At 53.8% G+C, this 25,330-nt stretch overlaps 1 protein-coding gene and 1 pseudogene across 3 annotated transcripts in view; one reads left to right on the top strand and one right to left on the bottom strand.

Moving 5' to 3' along the window:
* Positions 1-3,450: 3,450 nt before the first annotated feature.
* ACOT7 (acyl-CoA thioesterase 7) overlaps positions 3,451-25,330 on the top strand; it is a 100,532-nt gene continuing 78,652 nt past the window's right edge. For 2 of the 3 annotated variants that reach the window (XR_007136426.1, XM_047791263.1), the window contains exon 1: positions 3,451-3,650. Coding sequence is in view for 1 of the 3 variants with exons in the window: in XM_047791263.1 (XP_047647219.1) it covers positions 3,466-3,650 (185 nt within the window). In the remaining 2 variants the exon portion in view is untranslated. Of the gene's footprint in view, positions 3,651-25,080; positions 25,100-25,330 lie in introns of those variants that run through there. The other variant, XM_047791265.1, reaches the window with a different exon arrangement.
* Positions 18,442-18,537, bottom strand: LOC125134833 (uncharacterized; annotated as a pseudogene).

Here is a 25,330-nt window from a genome sequence, read left to right as displayed (position 1 = left end):
TAACTTAGCCTGGGAACTTCCATGTGCCGTGGGTGCGGCCCTAAAAAGACAGGAAAAAAAAAGAAGGTGATATTACAGACTTGAGGAAGTGAGGGGGACAGCCCTTGGGTGCCTGAGGAAAGGTGGGCCGAGTACATCCAAGGACCATGACAGAGGCCAGATGGCTGGGGCTCGCTGAGCAGGGGCAGGTGTGCGAGTGAGGCCAGATGTGTGACGGTAGGCTTGGGCAGATTTTTGAACGCCACGAAGAGACAGGACCACATTTTCGACTTTTTTGTTTGTTTTTGTTTTTGGCCACCCCCAAAGGCATTTGGAGTTCCCAGGGCCCAGGATCAGATCCCTGGCCTCAGTTTCCACTTGCGTGGCAGGACACAATAATATCTGATCCTTTCACTCACCGTGCAGGGCTGGGAATTGAACCTGCATCCTGGTGCTGCAAAGATGACACCTATCCCATTGCACCACAGTGGGAACTCCTCTAGACTTATTTTGAATGTAGAGCTGGTAGTATTTGCTGCTGGGTCAGATGGAGGATTCAAGAGAAACAGAGGTGTCAAGGATGTTGGGTTGAGCACCTGGGAGGAAGGGAGTGTAATTTACCGAGGTGGGGAAGTTGGCAGGAGGCGCAAATTCTGGAGGCACGGGGTGAGCGTGAGATGCTGCTTACACAACCACAGTGAGACGTGACCTCAGCAGGGAACACCTGAGCCTGGAATTTAGGGGGGTGGTCTGGGCTGGAGATATGGGATGACTGTGGAATAGATGGGATTTAAAATCAAGGAACAGGATGAGACCTTGAGTCTAAGCTGAGCAGAGTGGCCAGAAATGCAGGAGTGGGTGGCAAGGAGTAAGCGTTTCAAGAAGAGAGGGATCGTGTCAGCTCAGTGCCTTCAAGAAGTCGAGTAAGATGACTTCTGACAACGGATTATTGGATTTAGCAACTTGCAAGGAACAAATGACCTTGATAAATTGAGCAGGAGAGAGAAAAACCAGGATGGAATGGGTTTCAAAGAGCATGGGAGGGTGAGAAGAGGAGAGAAGGTGTTTGCATAAACAGCTGTTTTTTGTTTTTTTCTGTTTTTTTTTTTGGGGGGGGGGTTTCTCTTGGCCGAGTGCAGGGTATGTGGAAGTTCGTGGGCCAGGGATTGAACCCGAGCCACAGCAGCTACCCAGGCCACTGCAGTGACAATGTCGGATCTTTAACCTGCTGCACCACAAGAGAACTCCTCAACAGCTCTTTTGAGACGTTTTGCTCAAAGAGAGGGATAGAAATGGCCCAGCGGCCTGAGAAGAAAGCAGGAAAAAAAAAAGCTAAAATGGGAAAATGAGAGACTCTGAGAGATCAGCGTAAAGCCATCAGCACTATTGCAAAAATAACTCAGGATGTTTTTGCTAAGAGACTGGGTCCCCCATTGTTTTCCCTGAAAACAGGGCCACATCATAAGCAATCCTCAATCATACAGAAGTGGTTCATCCTGGGGCACTGTTTTCTCTCTACAGGATCCAGGACACAATAATATCTTTGTTGAGCTGTTATCTTACCTCGTCATCTTCGCCCCCAGAGAAGCTGTCACATGGAGTGTTTTGACAGATGCTGTCTTGGGCCAGTGGGTAGCCACAGCCTTTCCCAAAGATACAGATGTTAGAGTTCCCGTCGTGGTGCAGCGGAAACAATCCGACTAGTATCCATGAGGATGGGGGTTTGATTCCCGGCCTTGCTCAATGTGTCAGCGATTTGGCGTCCCTGTGAGCTGTGCTGTAGGTTGCAGACGCAGCTTGGATCCCCTGATGCTGTGGTGTAGGCCCGAAGCTGTAGCTCCGATTACACTCCTAGCCTGGGAACATCCAGATGCTATGGGTGTGGCTCTAAAAAGCCAAAAAAAAAAAAAAAAAGAATTCCCATTGTGGCTCAGTGGTTAACGAATCTGACTAGGAACCATGAGGTTGCGGGTTTGATGAGAGGGTTAGAGATCCGGCGTTGCTGTGAGCTGTGGTGTAGGCTGCAGACGTGGCTCAGATCCTACATTGCTGTGGCTCTGGCGTAGGTCGGCGTAGGTCAGCGGCTACAGCTCCGATTAGACCCTTCGTTTGGGAACCTCCATATGCCTCTGGTGTGGCCCTAGAAAAGACACAAAAAAGAAAAAGATACAGATGTTGCACAGATCACTTTTGTTTTGTGTTTTTGGCCACCTTGCAGCACATGGAGTTCCCACACCAGGGATCAGATCCGAGCCAGTTTCAGCCAACATCACACCGGCAGCAATGCTAGAACCTTTAACCTGCTGTGCCAAGCCTGTGTCCTGGTGCTGCAGAGACAGCGCCCACCCCATTGCGCCCCAGCAGGAACTTGTCTGCCCCTCTCTGGCAGGGATCTGGCTGTTAATCCTGACCCAATCAGCCCATTCCCCAGTCTAGGACCCATGCTGAGTGGTGGTTACGCAGGCTTGCTGACCCTAGACACCTGCAGCGATTTAATTCGTGCTAGAAAATGACATTTTTAGTTTAATAATCTTGAAATGATAGACATGACTCGGTTTGCTCCCTCTGGTCCTGAGGCTTATAGATAAGTGGTGGGCTGCTGCTATGGTCTGGTAATACAGGTGTGACCAGGAGGAACTATTTAGTTTAGTATAAATAGGTCTGCAAATTGCACTGGAGAACTTGAGTTATGTGGGTTTTGATTTTCAAAAATCTGACTATAGAAGCAATTTGTTCATTGCAAAACATTGGGGAAAAGTCATATGTAGTTTTATCGAGTAAAAGCGCTCTGAAATTACGACACAAAGATGTGTTCACCTTCCCCCTCTTTTTTGGGCGGATTCTGTGACCTCAACTTGGCCTGGACTCCCTTGCAGGGCATACAGTATGCAAAAGAACCTATTAGCATCTTTGGGGCTCTTCACTGCAGGTCAGGCACTCCCAGGACAATGCTCAGCGCTCTAGAAAAGTCTTCTTGGAATAACCAGAGGTGCTTTGCAATTGCAGGCTGGGGCAGCAGAGGCCTGACGGCTTCTTGCTCCCCGTTTTGCGCACCCTAGCCTGGCCAGGAAGGCTCCTTTACGAGAAAACCGCCTCCAGTTTCCTCTCGAAGTTGATCTGAGAAAGCGCGACCAGGCCACCGCCTCCCGCAGGCCTCTCCGCCCACGCAGGCATCTGGGTCTCGGGTGCGGCCTCGTCGCCTCCTGGGCGCGCCCCAGGCCCGCTGATGGGGTAACGACGAGAACAAACACGCGCAGGGCGAGGCTGACCCTGGTGGCTGCCCAGCCCCGCGCCCGTGCCTCTCAACGGCCGCCGAACCTTCTGGAAGCGGCGCCCCGCCGCGGCCCCACCGCCGCCGCCAGAACCGGACGCCCAGGGAGCCGACGCGGGCCGGGGGGCGGGGCGGAGGCGGGCGCGCGGGGCGGGCCTTCGCAGGAGTCTGTGTTCGATTCGCGGTCGGCGCGCAGGCCCCGCCTCCCTGGCACCATGGCTCCGCCTCCCCCCTCCCCCTCCATGGCGCCGCCCGGGCTCATTCATTTCGCCCCGGGCCTGCCAGACACCTGCGTTCTCCTTCTGCCGCCCGCGCCCGCTGCTGCCGCCGCCGCCGCCGCCGCCGCCGCCAGCATGTCGGGCCCCACCGCGGATACCCCGTCCGCCATCCAGATCTGCCGGTAAGCGTGGCGCGCGGCGGCAGGCGGCCAGGATTCCGAGTCGCCGCCCGGGCCTGGCCGACCCTGTGCGCCCTCCCCTCCTCAGTCCCCGCCCCCGCCCGGCCGGTTACCTCCGGACTCCGCCCGCCCGCCGCGGTCGGGATGCGCCTCCGGTGCCGCAAAGCCGGCAGCCTCACCGGGTCGCTCTGCCGGCCTCCGGCGCATCTCCGGTCACGCAGACCGTTTGCGTGAGGAAGCGGTGCGGAGCCCTTCCCCTGGGCGGGGGTCGGAGCGCATCCCCCCTCTGCCCAGCCCAGCCCAGCCCTGCCCCGCCCGGTGCCCGAAGGCGCCGAAGCCCCAGCCCAGGTCCCAGTGAGCCCCCTAATTCGAGGTCGTGATCCGGGCGGTGGTGCAAAGCCAACCGGATATCCCGACCTGTACGGCGCAAGTAACCCGCTGGCTGGGCGGCGGCCGGAGCCCATCGGTGGGCGCCCAGAGTGGGCGGGGGCTGCAGATATGCAGTCCCTCCTGTCCGCTGCCACGGTTTGGGGCGGGGGGGGGGGGAGCAGGCTGTTAACAGCAAGAACAGGAAATGCTCTTCCTCTGTAACACTGCACTGCTAGGAGGGGAGGATGGTCGTTGAGCCCGGAAGCATCTTACACAATGGGGGCAAAGGCTTGTTCTTGCCGGGGGACCAGCCCTGCCTTTCTCCACCGGCACCGGTAGATCGAGGGCCTGGAGGACGCGCGGGAGAACGCGAGCCGACTCATTTCCGACAGGAGCGGGAGGGCAGCCTCAAGGTTACTCTCCATTCCCTGGGACCGAGTGGAAGCAGGCACGGTGGCATTTGAGCTAAGGAGGGGCGAGGAAGCTAGGAAGGCCGAATGGTGGCTGGGGCCTGCCACGGGGCCTCTGCTGCTTGATGCCTCGGCGGAGAGTGACAGCGGCTTCCTGTTTGAGGGCCAGTCCTTCAGATTTAGAGATTGGGCATCACACTGACCTTGGGTCCAAGCCAGATTAGTTTCCTGTGAATGCCGGCATCTCTTTAGAGGAGGCAAAGGCTGGGCATACACTATGGTATCAAGGGGGTGCCCTGAATCCTGACCTCAAGGGCAGTTTTGATCTTTCTAGGGAGAGGAATTCTCTGGGGAGGGGGGGGTCTTTCACCACTGATTTGTTATTGGCTGTCTTGGCCCCACCCACTCCAAGTTCCAGGGGCAAAAATAATAGAAGTGGCTGATCCTGGGAAACAGAAGGGCCTGGAGTCTAGGCCTAAGATCAGTCTCTGCTGCGTATTGGCCAGGTGAACTTGGAGTTCATCTTTGCAAAGCGTTTTAACATCTCTCATGTTGCTCGGTTTGCCCAGCATCCCTGGGGAGGGAGGATGGCAGGAATCTCACCACTCTTGCTGTGGAAGAGGAGACAGGTCCTGGGAGACGCACTGCCTCCATAAGGTCATCCAGCCACAGGAGCGGGAGGGGCGGCTGCCGATAGGTCCTCTCTCTCCAGAGCTGCGTTTTTTGCACTGTGTTCTCCCCCAAATGGAAATACTGATTTCAGGGTACTCAGAAAGGCTTATTACTTCCTCAGGGTGATGGCTAGCAAGTCCATATATGTGACCGTTTTAAAAATCAGCTTCCAACCTTACTAGGCACACTTCCGCGTGTGTGCCCATGCTTCTTCTTGCCTCTTACCTGTGGTGCTTGCCTATCTCTCAGATACTCACAATGGCATATTGTCTCTGAATGGGGACACATGGATAGGGCACCTGGCTGAGGTTGGCCTCAGGTGCCCAACACAACTGCCAGAGGGCCTGCAGTCACCAGGGTTTGGCCCAGAGAAATCTCAGGACATGGGAGAGTGGATGTACCAGCATGGGAAGCTCTTTAAGGCCATCTGAGCCAACGGCCCATGTTGAAAGAGGAGCCTCCTGGCTTGGGGCAACCAAGCCTATGAATTTAACAAGCTTCGCTGGAAGCCTCTAGGGCCGAAGTGCCAGGAGGGCCAACTCCAACATGGAAGATTTGGTCCCCAGCTTAGGGGCTTCACAGTCTAGCGGGGAGAGGATGCCAGAACCCCTCACGTGGCATCCTCGTCTGTTAAGAGTGTCACGTGACCTCGGTTTGGCGGTGTCGAAGGGATGGGCTTTCGAGGCTGGGGAGGGCAGTGGTTAGAGCCAGCTTGGGTGTGAATTTGGCCTCTGCCCCTTGGAAGCTGTTGACCTTCCTGGGCCCCACCCATTTTATCATGGGCTCTTCTGAGCGCTAAAGAAAGTATGTCTGGTGCCAGGCAGAGTGGCTGGCACCTTGTAAGTAAAGGGAATCTCTTTTTGTCCGAAAAGTGGGACACAGGCTTAGGAAGCCAGGAGCCTACGTTCGAATCCCAGGGCTGCCCCTTGCAGGTGTGGGCTTTAGGCTGGATCCTTAAGCTCGCAGGGCCTCCGTCTCCTTGTCTGTGAAGTGGAGAAAATAACAGCGGCTGTTTCAGGGTGGCTCTGAGCATGAAAACTTCTGGCACAGTGCTGGGCAGTTGTTAACAGAAGGAGCAGTTTACCCTGCAGAGCCAGGCCACTGCAGTGGGCCGTCCCGCTCATCTTTGGAGCTAGCCCTGAAGATGCGGGCTCTGGGACAGCATTTAAAGACTCAGAGAAGCATTCTTCCTTTGGTTTTTTTGAGTCATGTTAAGTAGCATTTTGGTAGCACATTGCTTTTCCTCTTTGGACTCAGAGTTCCAGAGTGTCATTCCCGGAATGACCCCTTGAGGCGCCCAGGCCAAGTCTGTTTACAGATTGGGGAACGTGCAGCTTGCAGAGGCTGAAGCCTAAGTCTAGGTTAGCCTGGGAGCGAAGGCAGCTTTGGGTGGTTCCTGTCGAGGGTTCTGCTCTGCTGGTTTTTCCACTTTTCCGGTTCAAGTTCACATTTAGTTGGGAGGCTCAATCTTGGCATCCACCTAGGCCCTAGGAGGAGCCCCTGGGCATGGGCTGAGATGAAGCGAAGGACATATCACATACCAGCTTATTGGAAAGTAGGACATCCACTGGACCGTTCCACAGTGATGGAGGCGCGTCTCATCTGCTCTGTCCAGTATGCTAGCCACGAGCCACGCGTGGCCACCGAGTGCCTGAAATGAGGCCGGACATGGAGGAGCTGCATTTTTAAGTGCATTCATTCATTTATTTTTTGTTTTTATTTTTTGCTTTGTAGGGCCACGGCATGGGGAAGTTCCCAGGCTAGGTAGGGATCAAATCAGAGCCTCAGCTGCTGACCTACACTACAGCTCACGGCCACGCCAGATACTTAGCCCACTAGGCGAGGCCAGGGATCGAACCCGCATCCTTATGGATACTAGTCGTGTTGGTTACCACCGAGTCACAGCGGGGACTCCCTGCATTCATTTACATTTATTTAAGTGTAAATGGGCTGGCCCCTGTGGTTGGTGTCTACTTTATGGGACAGTGAAGTCAGTAGAGGAATTTGGAAACCAGAATTCTGGGCTGGCCACTGAGGGGCAGGGTTTCCTAAGGGAAGCTTGGACGCCCTCTGAGAACTGGAGTCAACTCTGTAACCATGGAGCTCGTGGAGAGGGACCGTGGTGTGGACCTGGCCCAGGGCAGGTAACCTGGAACCCTCTGTTCATAGGGATGTGAGACCTGCAGGGTGTTCTCTCGCTTGCTGTGCTTTCACGTGTAAATCAGCTCGCAGGTGTCTTGAGAGCTCAGGGATGTTCATTGCTGGACCTTGAGTGTCCAGCCAAATGCCTGGCATCTAGCAGATGTGCCAGTCAAGGTAAGTGGGATCGGAGTTCCCATTTTGGCTCCGCAGGTTGAGAACCCGACTAGTATCCATGAGGATTCGGGTTGCATCCCTGGCCCTGCTCAGTGGGTTTAAGGATCCTGCATTGCCATGAGCTGTGGTGTAGATTGCTTACACTTGGATCCTGCGTGGCTGTGGCTGTGGCTGTGGCTGGCACCTGTAGCTCCTATTCGACCCCCAGCCTGGGAACTTACATATGCCTCAGGTGTGGCCCTAAAAAGACCAAAAAAAAAAAAAAAGATTTGTGGAGTGGATTTGAATTTTAGTTCAGGCACACCTTGTTTTATTGCCTCACTTTTTCGCACTTTGAAGATACTTGCATTTTTTTTCCATATTGAAGATTTATGGCAACTTTGCATTGTCAGGTGGTGGTTAACATTTCATGGCAATAAAGTTTTAAATATTTTTTTTGGCCACACCTGAGGCATGTGGAAAGTCTTGGGCCAGAGGTCGAATCTGTGCCACAGCAGCACCCTGAGCTGCTGCAGGGACAATGCAAGGTCCTTAACCCACTGAGCCACATGGGAACTCCTAAAACTTTTTTAAGATTGAAGGATAGTGGCTGTACTGTATTATATGTTACAGGTAGGTAACAGTGGTTCATAATTTTTAAAGATTATTCCATTTATAGTTACTATAAAGTATTGGCTATATTTCTATATACATCCTGTTGTAGGTATAAAGTGTTTTTTATTTTATTTTTAAATTTAATTTTTTTGCTCTTTAGGGCCAGACCTGTAGCACGTAGCAGTGGAAGTTCCCAGGCCAGGGGGCGAATAGGTCAAATCAGAGCTACAGCTGCCGGCCTACTCCACAGCCACAGCAATGCCTGAGCCATGTCTGTGACCTACACCGCAGCTCATAGCAACGCCAGATCCTTGACCCAGGGATCAAACCTGCATCCTCATGGATACTATTCAGGTTCATTTTTGTTGTGCCACAACAGGAACTCCCGTATATAAAGTATTTTTAAAAATTAAGGTATGTACATTTTTTTCTAGGCATAATGCTGTTGCACACTTAATAGTGTAACCCTGACTTTTTTTTTAATGGTCTTTTTGTCTTTTTAGGACTGCACCTGAGGCATATGGAGGTTCCCAGGCTAGTGGTTGAATAGGAGCTGTGGCCACTGGCCTACATCACAGCCATGGCAACTTGGGATCTGAGCCGCGTTGGTGACTTACACCACAGCTCACGGCAACACCTGATCCTTAACCCACTGAGCGAGGCCAGGGATTGAACCTGCATTCTCATGGATGCTAGTCAGGTTCGCTCACCGCTGAGCCACAACGGGAACTCCTATACCCGACTTTTATATGCACTGGGAAGCCAAAGCATTCATGTGCCTCACTTTATTGCAATGTTTGCTGCACTGGAACCAATGCAACATCTTCAGGATACACTTGTATAGAAGTTTTTCTCTTTGGGGCTTTGTCACGGAGTCTACAATGGAGTTAATGAAGACATAGACTCTGCATCAAGAGAAACCACATTCAGAGCTAGCATTCTGGAACATTCCATAAGACCATGCAAGGTGCTGGCTTTCTTCCTGCTGGGGTGTGGGGGCTGTCGGTGGAAATGCAGTCTTTGCAGCCCAGAGAGCCAGTGGTGGGTGAGGCTGTGCTCACAGTGTCCAGCCTCCCCCTGTACGTGGGCCAGTGGCCTGGCATTGCCCTCGACCTGGTGCCACAATTGACCGGTTCCTGGGTTTCCCCCATGGGTGGGGCCTTTCCAGGTGGGGCCAGCCAGGGGTGACGGCACTGTTTGTCTCCTGCTCTACTTTCTCAGAGGTGTTTGGAGGAGGAGGGTTCCTTATGGTCACCTCACCCTCATCTGCCTGCATCTGAGTAACTGAGGAAGCGTGTTACAAATGCTGATATTCTTTCTTTTTTTTTTTTTTTTTGGTCTTTTTAGGGCTGCACCCACGGCATATGGAGGTTCCCAGGCTAGGGGTTAAATCAGAGCTGTAGCCTCTGGCCTACGCCACAGTCACTGCAACACCAATCCTTAACCACTGAGCAAGGCCAGGGATCGAACCTGCGTCCTCATGGATGCTAGTCAGATTTGTTTCCTCTGAGCCCTGACGGGAACTCCTGATTTTCTTTTTTTTTTTAAGGCTGCATCTGGGGCATATGGAGACTCCCAGGCCAGGGGTCGAATCGGAGCTGCAGCTGCCGGCCTATGCCACAGCCACAACAACACCGGGATCCGAGCTGCATGGGTGACCTACACCACACCTTGTGGCAACGCCGGATCCTTAACCCACTGATCGAGGCCAGGGACCGAACCTACATCCTCACAGACACTCTGTCAGGTCCTTAGCCCTCTGAGCCACAATGGGAACTCCCCAAATGCTGATTTTCTGCATACAAATTGTACTTGAGTACAAGATCAATACAATGCAGATTTTAAAACATTCATGTGCTACTTGGGAAAATGAATAGTTCCTTGATAGTTAATGGCACGAAGGACTTTCTAGTTTTTTTTTTAAGGTGAGATCATTGTATTGTAGTTGTGCTTTTTCAAAACAACCTCATTGTATAATGTACGTTTCATCAAATGCACCTGTTTTGAAGGTACAGGTCGCTGGGTTTGCTGAATGTGTGCACCTGTGTAGCAACTCTAACCACTGCGGCACAGAATGTGTAATGACTCTAACCCTTGTGCCACATGACATTTCCATCCTTCCAGGAAGTTCCTTCCTGCCCCTTTGTGGTTGGTTTCATCCCAGCTCTGGACCCCAGCAAACAGGTCTACCTCCTGTCACCATAGTTTTGCCCTTTCTAGAATTTCTCATAAATGGAATCATATACTCAGCACAGTGCTCGTGAATTTCTAGTGTGTGCGTGTGCATGCATGCGTGTGTGTGTGTGTGAGTGTGTGTGTGTATGAAAGATTCTTGCTCTTGTTGCCTAGTAGTTTTCGTTACATGTATGACTGGTTTAATCTCTTCGTCAGACCGTGAACATTTGAGGTCTTTCCAGCTTTGGACAGTTATGAAGACAGTTCACAGATGCAGATTTCAAAATATTTGGGACACAGTTGGGGAAACTTACACACTCAGCGGATATTTAATGGTATTAAAGGGAGCTCCTTTCTGCTTGCTAGAATAGATACTGCCCAGTCCATGAGTTGTTGAATAAAGCCAACTAGAAAAAAAATTATATTAAGGAATCTGAATTATGTTTTTGGTGGGATAATTGTTCTGTGGTTCTGTTTTTATTTATTTATTGGCTTTACCTGTGGCATGTGGACGTTCCTGGGTCAGGGATCGAACCTGGACCGCAGTTGTGACCTGCACCACAGCTATAACAAGGCTGGATACTTATGCTACTGCACCACAAGGGAGCGTCCTTGTGGCTTTTTTTTTTTTTTTTTGGCTTTTTAGGGCGGGCGGCATGTGGAGGTTCCCAGGCTGGGGGTTAAACCAGAGCTGCAGCTACTGGCCTACACCACAGCCACAGCAATTCAGGATCCAAGCCTTGTCTGCGACCTACACCACAACTCACAGCAATGCCAGATCCTTAACCCACTGAGCAAGGCCGGGGATCGAACCCACAACCTCATGGTTCCTAGTCGGATTCGTTAACCACTGAGCCATGACGGGAACTCCTGTGTTTTTGTTTTTAAATGGAGTCTTCATGTTTTCGAGGGAATGCTGAGATATTTAGTGATACCAGGCTGTGCTATTAAGATTTGTTTAGGACTCACCTGGAGTTGGGTGTGGGTGCAGCTGAGGGGAAGCCGAGCTGATCCTTTGGAGTTACACACTAGGGCCCCAGGGCACTCATTCCCTTCTCTCTGCTCTGGTGGGCCGTTGTTGTTTTTCATAATAAAGAGTAAAAAGGCAGAGGATTTCCCGTCGTGGCTCAGTGGTTAAAGAATCCGACTAGGAACAATGAGGTTGGGGGTTCGATCCCTGGTCTTGCTCAGTGGGTTAAGGATCCGGCGTTGCCATGAGCTGTGGTGTAGGTTGCAGACTTAGCTTGGATCTGGCGTTACTGTGGCTCTGGTGTAGGCCGGCAGCTACAGCTCCGAATGGACCCCAGCCTGGGAACCTCCATATGGCGTGGGAGTAGCCCAAGAAATGGCAAAAAGCCAAAAAAAAAAAAAAGAGTAAAAATGCAGAGTTCCCTGGTGGCTCAGCAGGTTAAGGATCTGGCATTGTCACTGCTGTGGCTCTGGTTACAACTGTGGTGCAGGTTTGATCCACTTCTGCATGGTGCAGCCATAGCCAAAAAAAAAAAAAAAAAAGCAAAAAACCCAAACCCCAAAAGAATAAAAGGGGAAACAGGCTCCTGAGTCCTGGCTCCAGGCCCGCTTCCCCAGCATCTTGGAGGTGGCGGCCCAGGAACCCGCATCTTCCCTAGCCCTCCCCTGGAGTCTGAGAGCCGCTGCCTGCTGACATGGGGATGGTGACCCAGTGCTGTGTGCTTGAGCTGCCTTACATCAGCCGCTGTCCCAGGACCCTTTCGTTAGTAGGCAACCTCCCAGCCCTCCTGACACCTGCTGTGTGGGAGGCCCTTCTGCCCCGCCCCCCCATGGAGCCCCTCCTGGCGGCCTGGTGGAGTATGATTGGTGGCCCTGGAGATGGAATTTTGGTGGGCGGGGCTCACAGCCCCACCCTTTCCTCCAATCCCTGGGACGGCTGTGGCTGCTTCTTGCTTTCATCCCTGATTTGTCATTGAACCTTGCTTTGTGACTTCAGGCCTGGTCATTAATTCCTTGTAGCCTATGAGGGCAGCGGAAGCTGCTGGGTGCGAGGGGGAGGGGCAGTCCCTGGAGGCACCCGGGGAGCCGGAGACCTGTGCATTCCTGTGTGGAGGGGCCAGCTGGATACCCGAGGAGGCTGCTGAGCCGTGGGCTGGGCTCCGAGTAGAGTGTCTGGCCTGTTTGCCGCAGGATGAGGCTGCTCTCCCGGGCCCTCCGCCTCTGGAAGCTGGGCACGCAGGCTGCCTCCAGGAGGCCGGTCAGTGCCCAGGAGTGTCTGCGACCCCGGAGCCCCGGAACCAGATGCTGGCTTTCCATGCCGGCTGATGGACCCACGTCTTCTCTGCTGTTTCAACCCAGTGTCACCGCCAGGTAGGAGGATGGGGACGCGTCCGTGCCCGCAGTGGTCCTCTGCCCTCAGTGGGGGCCAGCCTGTGAGGCAGACTGGACAGCCTGCTCCAGGCCTCCTGACTCAGGATCCTGGAAATGGTCTGGAGTGGAGAATGGGTGCTGGGTGTCCGGGGAGCTGCGTCCTGCCCGTGTTCAGCCTCAGGGGAAACCTGGATGGTTCCCCCCCCCCCCCCCCCCGGGACCCTACTCGGCTTCTGGGAGGAGGAGGGCCTGAGGCGGGCAGGGGCATCCGAGCACCTGGTGGTTCCTTCCATAGCTGCTGCCCATCGGGCCTGGGTCCTGGAGCCTGGTGGTCTGGTGCTGTCCCCAGGGTGGGGACTGGCTGTGATTTTTGGACCAGCAGGCTCGCGCCTGGCGTGATCGCCTCAGCCAGCAGTGAGCTTCGCAGGCCCCCTCTCGTGGAGCTTTATTGAGCAGAGTTGCGTCCCTTTGCTTCCTCCAGGGAGTGTGCCCTTCAGTGGTTTCGGGCACCCAGGGCTGGGCAGCTGTCACCACTGTCAGCTTAGAACATTTTCACAACCTCACAATGAAACCCCTGTACCCTTAGCCATTTCTCCCCGTCCCCCCAGCTTCCTTTCTCTATAGCTCTGCCTCTTCTGGGCATTTCATGGTAATGGAGCCGTGCCATGTGGTCCTTGTGTCTGGCTGCTTTCACTCAGCATCACGTTTCCAAGGTTCAGCCGTGCGTCACGCGTGTCAGCGCTTCCGCTGTGTGGATATGTCCCGCCTGGTTTCTCCATCAGTGCTTCTAGCTTTTTATGCGTAATATTTCTATGCGTAATATTTCTATGAACATTCCTGCTCAAGGTTTTTGTGTGGACATATGTTTTTCTCTTGAGTATACACTTGGCGTGGCATAATAAGAAATATGTATTTTGTTTTTGTCCCTGGATCCTGGCACAGAGCCCCTAAAACCCTTGGGAAGACCTTGGACAGAGTATCTTCTGTGTGCTCATGGGAGGACCGGTGCCTTGGGGCCCTGAGATAGCTTCTGATGGCCTGATGGGAGAGGTGGAACTTTCAGCCCCACCGAGACCTGGGGCTGGGGAGAGGCTCTGGGGAGGGTGTGTGACTTAATCACAGATTAATCTAATCAATCTTTATTAGTACTGGAACTTCACTTTCCTCTCTTTTTTTTAGTTCCTGGGCTAGGGGTTGAATCGGAGCTGTAGCTGCTGACCTACACCACAGCCACAGCAACGCAGGATCCTTAACCCACTGGGTGAGGCCAGGGATTGAACTCACAGCCTCATGGATCCTAGTTGGGTTTGTAACCCACTGAGCCACAACGGGAACTCTCTGGAACCTCTCTCAAACTCCTAAACAGTGGAGTTTGGAGAGCTTCCAAGTTGCTGGTCACCTGGAGGGGGCAGGAGGGTACTGGGTCTGGACAGGGGTTGTGGAGGCTCTGTACCACGACCCCCACCCCATCCGAATCCAGCCTTGCCCAGCACGTCTCCTCCGTGTGGCTGGTTCTGAGCTGTGTCCTTTATAAAAAGCCAGAAAACGGAACCTTGGGTCCTGGGTCCTGTGAGCGGCTCTGGCAAATTGTCTAGCCTGAGGAGGGCTCAGACCTGCATCGAATTGTAGGCCACCCAGCTGGTGGCCAAGACGATTGGCTGGCATGAGGAAGAACCCCACCTGGTAGTAAAGGTGGCGTGAGTCAAAATGGCTCACCCTGGTGTGGAATTGCTGGTCACGTGGTTCCCCTAACCTTTGGCGGAACTGCCAGGATGTTTTCCATCGTGGCTGGGCCGTTTGAGCCTCCCACCAGCAGCGTACAGGCTTGGCATCCTGCAGACACTGTTACCTGTGGTTTTGCTTCTGGTGGGTGTGCGGTGGCCCCTCACCGTGGTTCTGAGTTTCTCTGACGATTAATGACATCCAGTACCTTTTCCCATGGGCACTGGCTGTTTGTACCCTTGGAGAATTGTCTATTCAGGTCCTATGCTTATTTTTCAGTTGTCTATTTATCTGTTTTTGGTTTTTTTTGTTTGTGCCTGAGGGCAGAAGGTCCTGGTCCACGGATCAGTCCCAAGCCACAGCAGTGACAATACAACAGGATCCTTAACCTATGATGTCATCGGGGATTTGTATTTCTTATTACTGAGCTGTAAGAGTTCCCTCTAAATTCCAGGAGTTCCCGCTGTGATGCACCAGGATTGGCAGCATCTCTGGGGTGCTGGGACGCAGGTTTGATCCTTAACACGTGAATTAAGGATCTGGTGCTGCTGCAGCTGCAGCATAGGTCACAACTGTGGCTCAGATCTGATCCCTGGCCTGGGAACTCTGGGGAGGCCAAAAACATAATTCCAGATACAGATCCTTTCTCAGGTACATGATGTGCAAACATTTTTTTCCATTCATTAGGTTGTCTTTTCACTTTTTTTTTTTTTGTAGCCTAGGCAGGCAGCAGCTTTCTGTGGAATTTTCAGGTCCCAGACCAGGGACTGCACCTGGGCTGTAGCAGTGAAAGCACTGAATCCTAACTGCTAGGCCACCAGGAAACTCCCTGTCTTTTCGCTTTTGATGTTATTTCTTTTGGTCTTTTTTTTTTTTCCTATTTCTTGGGCCGCTCCCACGGCATATGGAGGTTCCCAGGCTAGGGGTCAAATCGGAGCTGTAGCCACCGGCCTACGCCAGAGCCACAGCAACGTGGGATCCGAGCTGCGTCTGCAACCTACACCACAGCTCACGGCAACGCCGGATCCTCAACCCACTGAGCAAGGGCAGGGATCGAACCCGCAACCTCATGGTTCCTAGTCGGATTCGTTAACCACTGCGCCACGATGGGAACTCCTGATGTTATTTCTTGAAACACAAAAGCTTTAGAATTTTGATGTAGTCTGATGTATTATTTTTTTTTTTTGCTAGCTTATGCTTTCATTGTCCTGTCTAAGAAACCGTTGCCAAATCCAAGGTCCTGAACCTTCCCATGTTTTCTTTGAAGAGTTTTACAGTTTCAGCTCCTGCATTTAGGGCTTTGACCTATCTCGAGTTCTTCCTCAGAGATGATATGAGCTAAAGGTCCGCTTTCACTCTTCTGCGCGTGGATGGACCCCTTTCTATAGCTGATAAATGGGTGCCGAATGGCTGCATTGCTTCTCAGGGTCCCAGGCTGGTAAGTGGAGGGGCTGAAACCACAAACCTCCGGACCCTTCATCTGCGGCTTCTCTGGCTCCTCCGGGCTGCTTTAAACTCTGGTGGCAACTGTTGTTGACCCCTGGCCCTGAGGACGGAACCAAAAAGTCTGGGAGTGGGGTTCCCCTCATGGCACAAAGGAGATGAATCTGACTAGGAACCCTGAGGTTGCGGGTTCAATACCTGGCCTCGCTCAGTGGGTTAAAGGTCTGGCATTGCTGTGAGCTGTGGCGTGGGTTGAAGACGTGGCTCAGATTCTGCATTGCTGTGGTTGTGTAGGCTGTTGGTCGTAGCTCTGATTCAGCCCTAGCCTGGGAACCTCCATATGCCGTGGGTGTGGCCCTAAAAAGCAAAAAAAAAAAAAAAAAAAAAGCAGGAGAAACAGAAAAGTCGTGCCCTATAGACTATGGGGTTCTCATCACCCGCGTTTCCTGGAGAAGAGGCTAGTCTGTGTGTGGTCCGCGTAGAATGGCCATCTCTTCCCCCGCCCCGAATCCCCATCCCCCAACCCCCACTGGCCTTTCTATCCCTTCCTCTGCCCCCCAGTTCTACAGCTTCAGCCTTTCCCGAGGCAGGTGCTGGCTATTGCTGTCCAAACCTCTCGTGGGCCAGGTCCCCACTGGGGACCTTCCCAGGGCCATGCCACACAGCCCAAACCCCTTGGTGCCCTGAATCAAAGTCCTTCAGGCCTCAGGGCACAGAGGCCCAGGTTGTGGCAGGCCCAGCAGGCATGACATGTTTACCACCTTGGGAGCTGGGAAGCTGCCTGCTGCAGGCACACCCTTCACCTTGGCCCTGCAGGTACATTTGCCTGGGCATCAAAGGAGCTGGCAAATCAGAATTTTTTTTTTGTCTTTTGTCTTTTTTGTTGTTGTTGTTGTTGTTGTTGTTGCTATTTCTTGGGCCGCTCCCGCGGCATATGGAGATTCCCAGGCTAGGGGTCGAATCGGAGCTGTAGCCACCGGCCTACGCCAGAGCCACAGCAACATGGGATCCGAGCCGCGTCTGCAACCTACACCACAGCTCACGGCAACGCCGGATCCTCAACCCACTGAGCAAGGGCAGGGACCGAACCCGCAACCTCATGGTTCCTAGTCGGATTCATTAACCACTGCGCCAGGACGGGAGCTCCCAAATCAGAATTTTTATCCAAACTAGAGCAGTAGCTCTCAGACTGGGACTTGAAGTATCCAGGAGAGAGAACTGCTTTTGTAAAACGAATTTTCTCACCCTCGTGATGTGTCGTGGAGCAGAACACCCCAACAGCTCTGTGTTGGGGGGGTAGACAGCCCTCTGCCCCAGAGGCAGCACCCCCATCCTGAGTTCTCAGCCCCAGGAAGCACAGGAGACCCCTTTATTTTACAGATGGGAACCTGAGGGCAGGACTGTCGGCACCACAGTGTGTCGTCAGCCTGCCCTGCCCTGCTCCACGTGGGCCAGATGCAGCGAAAGGCAGGGGTGATGGAGACAGCCCTGCCCCACCAGCTACCCCGGAAGGGGCCTCTCTCTTACTTTTGGTTTATGAGTGGGTGGGATTAAAAGTCTTAGATGTGATTTTTCTCCCAAAGCCAAGAGCTTCCTAATGCGGTGAAAGCCAGGCCATTGTTCTCACTGCGCACAGGTCTGTAAGCCCAGCCTGGGCCTCGGAGAAGGGGTGCCTTACAGTTCCTGCCTGCAGAGTTTTTCTGGTGGGTCCCCAAAGGGCATCTGAGCTGAGTGCTTTGCTGTCATCCAAGGGATGGGGGCTGGGAAACACTTGGGGGTGGGTATCTGTCCCCCCGACCCCAGCTGGTCTTTCCTGGCACTGCCCTCTCTCTGCCTATTCAGTGCTCAGGCTTCAAATTCCAGCCTCTTCCTGAGCCAACTAAATTATTCCATTACCTTTTGGGCCCTTAGCCCGTGGAAACCTTAGCCTTGTAACTGATCGGGATGAGCAGGGGTGGGTAGCCATCGTCTTCAGTAAGTGTCACCCTCTTTTGTTGGTGTGTTTCTTCGCTGTCCTTGTGCTGTGTTCTTTCAGGTGTGGCTTTGGTCTTCACCCCTGTTTCTGGCAGAGTCTAAAAAACCCTTGGCATCTTCTAAGTGATGAGAGCCATAAAGGCGTCTTAATTTTCTCTTTTTCTTTTTTTTATGGCCACACTCTCTGCATGTGGAAATTCCCCGGGCCAGGGGTTGAAGCCCAGCCACAGCTGCTGCGTACGCTGCGGCTGTTCCCACACCAGGTCTTTTAACCACTGCCCTAGACCTAGGCTTGAGCCTGTGCCTCCGTAGCCACCCGAGCGGCTGCAGTCAGATTCTTAACCCACTGCGCCACAGAGATCTCCGAGATACCTTAATTTTCTCTTTCAGTCACACCCAAGTTTATGCTCATGAGATAAGTTCTGGAAGAGGCCTAAGAATGGGGGCTGGAGGCCAGGGAAGCCCACCATGTGATTGTAGGCTTGGAGCGTTCCCTCCTAGCCCCTGGGCTCCAGGAGAAGAGGGGCTGGAGGCCACATCAGTGGTCTAATCAACCACCAGTGATTTGCTCAACATGCTGATGGCATGAAGCCCCATAAAAACCCAAAAGGACGGGTTCAGATAGCTGGGTTGGTGACCCCTGGAGCGTCCGGACTCGCCCCATCTGCGCCTGGATGGCACACGGCCACTCCCTGCCGTCCACGGACCTCCACCCTGATGGTGTCTTTTTTTTTTCTTTTTTCTTTTTTCCTCTTTTTTTCTTCCTTTTTTTTTTTTCACATTAGGCGGGTATAATGTGTCGATGTCATAACAAGGAGTAAGGGAGGCATGTGTCACACAAGCACGTGAATGCCCAGTTGTCATGCTCACACCCTGCCTGTCCCTTGTCTGGCTGTTGATGCCTTGTTTAATACCCTTGGTGATAAATGAGTAATCTCCCAATGAGTAAATCAGCTTCCTGAGTTCTGGGAGCTGCTCTAGTTGGTCAGTCAGAAGCACAGGTGACAACCCCGACTTGGAAGTGGCTCTCAAGACGGGGCAGGGTCAGTCTTTCGAGACTGAGCCCTTTGCCTGTGGGATCTGATGCCGCCTCTGGGTAGAATCAGAATTGAGGCGAATTGTAGGACACGCGGCTGGACAAGGCCCCCTACCCCCTGGTGTTGTAATTGGCTTGGATTTGGAACTCAGAGCTTTTTTGCTTTTTTTGTTTGTTTGTTTGTTTGTTTTGGCCAGACCCATGGTATGCAGAAGTTTCTAGGCCAGGAACTGAACTCGTGCCAAAATAATGACGCAAGCCATGGCAGTGCCCATGCCAGATCCTTAACCCCTGCACCACAAGGGAACTCCCCCTTTTTGACTTTTTGTTTGGGGGAATGTGCAGGGTCCGGCTCAGAACCTCTGAAGTTGCTTCTTGGTGCCGGTGACCTTGAGCACATTGAAGCTCACGGTCTGGCTCAGGGGCTGGAACTCACCCCCCGTGACGCTGCTGCTGATCTGGACTCACTCCCTGGACATGGAGCCCCGAGGCAGGGAAACAGGTGCACAGATACTGGATCTCAGACCTTCTTCCTTTTTTGGCTACACCTGTAGCATACAGATGTTATGCATGTTTCCTGGGCCAGGGACTGCACCTATGCCACAGCAGTGACAATGACAAATCCTTAGCCCGCTGAGTCACCAGAGAACCCTTGGCGTTCAGAGTTCTAACAGCTGAATTGGTTTTGCCACCCTTTGGTATCTCAGGAAGCTGGATCCATTAGATTTGTGTTCTGTGCTTCATTTAGTGACTGGCTGCTCCCACCTTGTCACAAAAGCGAGGCTCTCAGCAAGTCCAAAGTTGGCCCAAGTGGCCCACGTTATCTGACACATGGTAGTAATAGTCTTCTTTCAGCCATACCAGGGACAATGTTTTGGAGTTAGTATTGTTTGTTTGTCTTGGGCACTCGCGGTATCTGGAGTTTCTGGGCCAGGGATCAAATCTGAGCCCAAGGTTGCAACCTAAGCCACAGCTGCAGCAACACTGGATCCTTGAACCCACTGTGCCAGACAGAGGAGTGAACCGCAGGGACCTGAGCCACTGCGGTCAGGTTCTTAACCCACTTCACCTCAGCAGGAACTCCCAGCTTGATATTTTCAATTGCTCCTGTATACCTACTGAGTTTTTCCCTTGACTTTACGTAGTTAATAGACTAGAGGAGAGAATTAACTAATGAGTATGTTTCGTCTTGTAGGAAGTGGCCCAAGTCTTCTAAGGTGGCTGCACCACGCTGCGTTCCCACCTGGTGAGTGAGGTTCCAGCATTTGGTGTTGTCACCTTCAGGATTTTGGCCATTCCAGTAGGTGTGCAGTGGTCGTGTGCCACCAGCTTGTGCCCTGGTGACCTGAGGCCAAACGTTTTCTCAGGTGCTCATTTGCCATCTGTGCATCTCCTTTCATGAGGTGTCTGTTCAGATCATTTTTTTCTTTTTTTGCTTTTTGGGTCTGCACCTGCGGCCTGTGGAGGTTCCCAGGCTAGGGGTCGAATCGGAGCTACAGCTGCCAGCCTACACCACAGCCCCAGCAACACGGGATCTGAGCCGTGTCTTCAATCTGCACCACAGCTCATGGCAACGCTGGATCCTTGACCCACTGAGTGAAGCCAGAGAATGAACCTGCATCCTCATGGTGCTAGTTGGGTTCATTACTGCTGAGCCACAGTGGGAACTCCTGTTTAGATCTTTTGCCCATTTTCATCCTGGGCTGCTTGCTCTTGGAGTGAAGTCTTTTATCAGATATGTTTTGTAAATATTTTCTTCCAGTCGGAGCCTGGTCTCTCTTCCCTTAATGGTTGTGCCTCTGGAATATGGGAGTCCCAGACCAGGGATCTAACCCAAGTCATAGCAGTGACAATGCTGAATCCTTAACCATTAGGCCACCAGGGAGCTCCTGGGTATTCTGTTTAAGTGAATGTATACAATATGTGGTCTTTTGTATCTGGCTTTTTTTCACTCAGCCTAATGTTTTCAGGGCTCACCCACATTTTCGTATTGTGGGTGAAAATCATCAATAAACAGTGTATAATAGGAATAGAAAAGAGTTGTATTTGAGCCAAACTGAGGACTGTGGCCCGGGAGACAGCCTCTCAGGTGACAGTGGAACTGCTCCTAAGAAGCAGGGTTTTCGGCTCGGTTCTATGTCTGTCAGAGCAAAGACCATCAGGCAAGTCAGAGAAGCCGTCTTTCCGGGCTTCGAAAGACCAGAGCAGCACGTGCACAGAGTCAGGCCAGCCATGGCTCCTGGGAAGGGGGTCTGATCCCGGAAGGACCCCCAGTGCTGGCGTCCCAGGAAGGGGAGGCATTTCATCTGTATTTTGAATGTGGACGTTCTTCTGGTCATTGTGCCCCTTTTCTTTACATTTTTTGTTTTTTTGGCCGCCCTGTGGCATATTGAGGTCACGGGCCAGGGATCAGATCTGGCCGCAGCTGCTGCAATGGATGCTTAACCCACTGGTCCAGGTGGAGGATTGAACCTGAGTCCCTGCACTCCAGAGACACCGCTGACCCTGTTATGCCACAGAGGGCATGCGTGCCCTTTTCTTTAATAACTAAAGCAGAGGGACAGTTGATGGGCCACAAATAGGCTGTTCTAGTGAACACAAGGTTCGAGTTAACTCACGGACAAGCCAGCGACTGCCTAGACCGCGGCGTGCGAGAGGCCCCGTATCAGGTGTTATCAGTCCTTCACCCTTTTTAACAGTCAAATAGTGGCACACTGTGTTGACAAAGCACGTTTTATTGACCCCTTCGTCTGCGATGCTTCTCTGGGTTGTCCCCACCTTTGGGCTGTTAGGACTGCTGTTGCCATGAGCCTTTCCAGAGTCTGGTCTTATCATTTCGAAAGTGTATTGATTAATTTCATTGATAAGAAATCGCACCTTATGGTTGTTTAGCTTCAAAACTGTTTACATGTGACGCTGAGTGACAGCTGGTTCCTCTCAGTGGAAAGCTCTCTGAGCAGGTGGCACAACTGTGGAGGGCTGGTCCAGAACTAACTTGATCAGACGGAGCTATGGGTAGAGTTTTAGACAGTTAACGCTGTGTCGTTTCTTAGAGATTCCCCTTCACCCCATTCTGTTTTTCTCAGATTATTTGTTTCTTTGGGGGAGGTTTGGCTGCGCCCATGGCATGCAGAAGTTCCCGGGCCAGGGAGCACACCCATGCCACAGCAGTGACAACGCCGGATCCTCATCCCCTGCACCACAAGGGAACTCCTGTATCCAGGTTTGAAGTCATGGATTCTTCTTATCATTCAGTAGACCAGTCTCCACATTGGAAAAATGTCTTCCTCTAATGCTGCTTCATTTCAGTTTTAACTTCTGTGTTTCGTCAAAAACATTTCTCTAGATAGCGTTTTCTCAGTTGTGGATTTTGGTTCATTTTTCTTCGCGTTACTGTCCTGGATTGAGCCTGGCCTGCTGTGTAAATAAATCCTCACGCCTCCGTTGGTTGGCTTTTCGTATAGAGAACTCTTATCAGGTGCAGGTTGATTTCAGGATTCTTGGTGTGCTCCTTTGAGCGCTGGTGCATCTTCCAGCCAGTCATACGGTTTGTGATGCTCTTAGAACCAGCAGGGACAGATTGCGCCCGCCCTTGTCTGTACCTGGTTGGGGTGCTGCTGGAGAGGACCGCCAGTCGATCTGCACAGTGTGCAGGAGCCTGCCTCTCCCTCTCGTGGCCTTCCTTCCCGGGGTGGCCCCTCTGGTGTCATCTGAGTCCAGCTGATGTGGGCCTGGGGCTCTTCCTGCTTCCCCACCTGTGGACGCTGGGGCTCGAGCCAGGTGGTTTCCAACATCTCTTTCTACTCCAGTTTCCTGTGATTTTTAAGGGATTTAAAAAGGTCACGATGAGTTCCCTGGTGGCTTGGGTTAAAGGTCTGGTATTGTCACTGCTGTGGCATGGGTTCGATCCCTGGCCTGGGAACTTCCGAATGCCTCGGGCATGACCCCCCCCCCCCCAAAAAAAGTCAGATAAGAAGGTCACAGAACGTGCAGTATTTGGAGTGATGGGGTGATGGGTGCTCCTCAGAGAGCCGCCTCTTACCTGGGGTGAGCGCTGTGCCCAGCGTGCCAGGCAGAGAAAGAATCCAGGGTTGCTTAGGAGCAATGCCCTCGTGCGGGGACCAGGCTGAGTCCAAAGGGCCCACAGCCTCAGGGCCACGGCCCGCCCCATATGTCTGTGGCTTTGGGAGGGACCAGTGGAGACTGCGGAGCCCATGCTCTTGGTCCGGCGAGCTGTGGCCCTGGGCGCCCTCAGGAAGGCGGCCAGCGAGGCCTGTCTTAGGGAGAAGGCCAAGCTGTGAGTTGAGAGCTGTGGGAAAGCCGGGGTGTGGCCAGGGCGGGGGGTCCCTGGCGGAGACCCTGGTCCCCGTGCCAGGTGGGACCTGTGGCTCTGGGTCACCATGTGGCCAGAGGGGGTGTCTGTGGCCATGGGGCCTTTCCTCCGACCTGAAGGTGAGAGGTGGACTTGAGCAGACCCAGCGCGTGTGGTATCCAGGTGGCCTGCATCCTGAGTGGCCTGTGGCAGCAGCGTTTTGGCCTTGTGGTCCAGGGCGGCGGTTGGGGGGCAGTGGGACCAGGCTTCTCTGGGCAGGGTGGGGGGAGGCAGGGGCTGGCCGCTGGCCAGTGCGCCCAGGTCCTGAGCACGCACCTGACCCGAGGGGACCCAGGGCCTGGGGTGGGTGGGGATGGCCTCTGTCACTGCCTCTCCCAGGCGCCAGCTCAGTCTCCAGTTTGACACACATTCCTGGCTGTTTGCTCTGAGCAGGATGGCCCAGCCCTACCCGACGGGAGTCTGCGGGGCTGCTGCCAAGTGGGGTCCTCTTTCCTCAGGATGAAGTGCCGTGGGGGGCAGCGGTAGGGCAGGGCTGCCGTCCTGGCCAGGCCCGCTGGGCTGTGTGGGTGGGGCAGGCTTGTGGGGAGGGCTTTTGGCCCAGACTCAACCCTGATGTGTCCCCCAGGTGGACGCGGGGGTGTTCAGCGGCCCTCTCAGCTCCCCTGAGTGGCCTCAGGCACTGAGCGTCCAGGGGTACAGCCAGTGGCAGCCTTGCCGCTTCCTGCCCAGGCTGGGCTTGAGGGGGGCAGCGCTGATCTCCTTGTGGAACCAGTGCCATGGTGTTGATCCGTCTGGGATGTTCTTTCTCTTTTTTGCAGAAAGGTATGGGCCCTCGTGCTTTTAATAATATTTGATGCATATTTTAGGAAGGCCTCCGAGATGGAGGCGGGCACTTGGCCTTTGAGAGGGGGTCTCTTTGGGCCAGAGTGGCAGGCCGCATTGGCCAAGCCTCATCTGGACTCTGTCCTAACTTTATCTGCTGTCCTAACTTTACCTGCCTCACCCTCACGGGCCAGCTGGACTGGTGCCCAGGAGCCAAGCCAGGACGGCACATTAGGAAGGAAGCCCTTGATTGGTCTGTGGGTGGCTTCCTTCATTCATGCCGGCTGTAACACTGCCTGGTTGACCGGGATCCTGCAAGAGTGGCTCTGTGTGGGGTGGCCTTGGGGCTGAGTGACAATCATGACGCATCTAGCTTCCTCTCCGGGGGCCCTAGCCGTGGCATCTGCACCAGGGCCACTCTGCTGGCTGGTCTTCCCCCTAAACCCAGCGAGGGACAAGTAGAAGTGCAGGCCCTGCCCAGGAGGTGGGGGGCGTCCTGGCAGCCGGTGCACCTGAGGGCAGGGGAAGGTGTGTGTGCGGGGGGGTGGGGGTGGGGCCGAGGCTGTTGGAGCCGGCCGATCCCGCTTCCCGCTTCCTTCCAGTTCACTGGCCCCTATAGCTCGGGGGTGGCCTCGGGGACAGTTTCAGATGCCAGCTCCCGTGAGCTGGGCGCAGGGATGCGACATCTCGCTGTGACACGCACCCTGGCGTGTGTCGCCAGCATCCTGTCTGCATCTCAGGAAGCTGGCCCAGCCTTTGCAGAGACCCCGGAGCTGACTGGTGGGCACTTGCCCTCTCTGAGGGTCTCCTTGACCTCAGGGCGCAACAGCCAAAGTGTTCGCGGATTTACTTCTCCACTATTATGATACGCTAACCGAGGTTTCCGTGACAACCGACTTCTGGTGGACCTCTCAGATTGGTGAGGTGGCCTCTTCCTGGTTAGACCAGGCAGGAAGTCAGGGTGCTCCCTGCAGGGCAGGACTTGGGCCAGTCCTAGAGGTGGGGGAGGATGGGCACCTGGGCTGCAGCTGCCCCCTCGCCTCTCCCTGGACCTGGGACGTCCCAGCCGACACGGCTTCTCTGCTGACCCCCAGGTGGGGGGCGTTACTGTGGCAGGTGGTAGAGGGCACTCGCTGGCTTCACGTGGCCAGGGGCACTCGTGCCTGGCCCAGTTCTGCTGACTTTGGACGTCAGGCAGGTCCAGCCTCTGCGTAACTACCTGGGCTCCTGGCAGCTCGGATCGCGGGTACGTGGAAGAGCTGGGCAGTAAGGCTCAGGTCTCACCCACTTGGTCCAGCCCTTGGGGGGCAGCCGCTCCTCTTTGCCACCCGTGGTGCTTCCCTCGCTCCTGCCAGCGGGTTCTGCAGGTGGGCCGAGTGCTGCTTCGTGTCCTGTCTGCTCAGCCCAGGGTGCTCTGGGCTCTTGGGACCAGTGGGGCCGGTCGGCGGGCTGCCTGCCCTGCGTGCCTCCCCTGACC

This window comes from Phacochoerus africanus, chromosome 8 (assembly GCF_016906955.1).
Source record: "Phacochoerus africanus isolate WHEZ1 chromosome 8, ROS_Pafr_v1, whole genome shotgun sequence".
Lineage (NCBI taxonomy): Eukaryota > Metazoa > Chordata > Mammalia > Artiodactyla > Suidae > Phacochoerus > Phacochoerus africanus.
The sequence above is the reverse complement of the archived record's forward strand: the minus strand, read 5'-3'. Positions and strand labels throughout refer to the sequence as shown.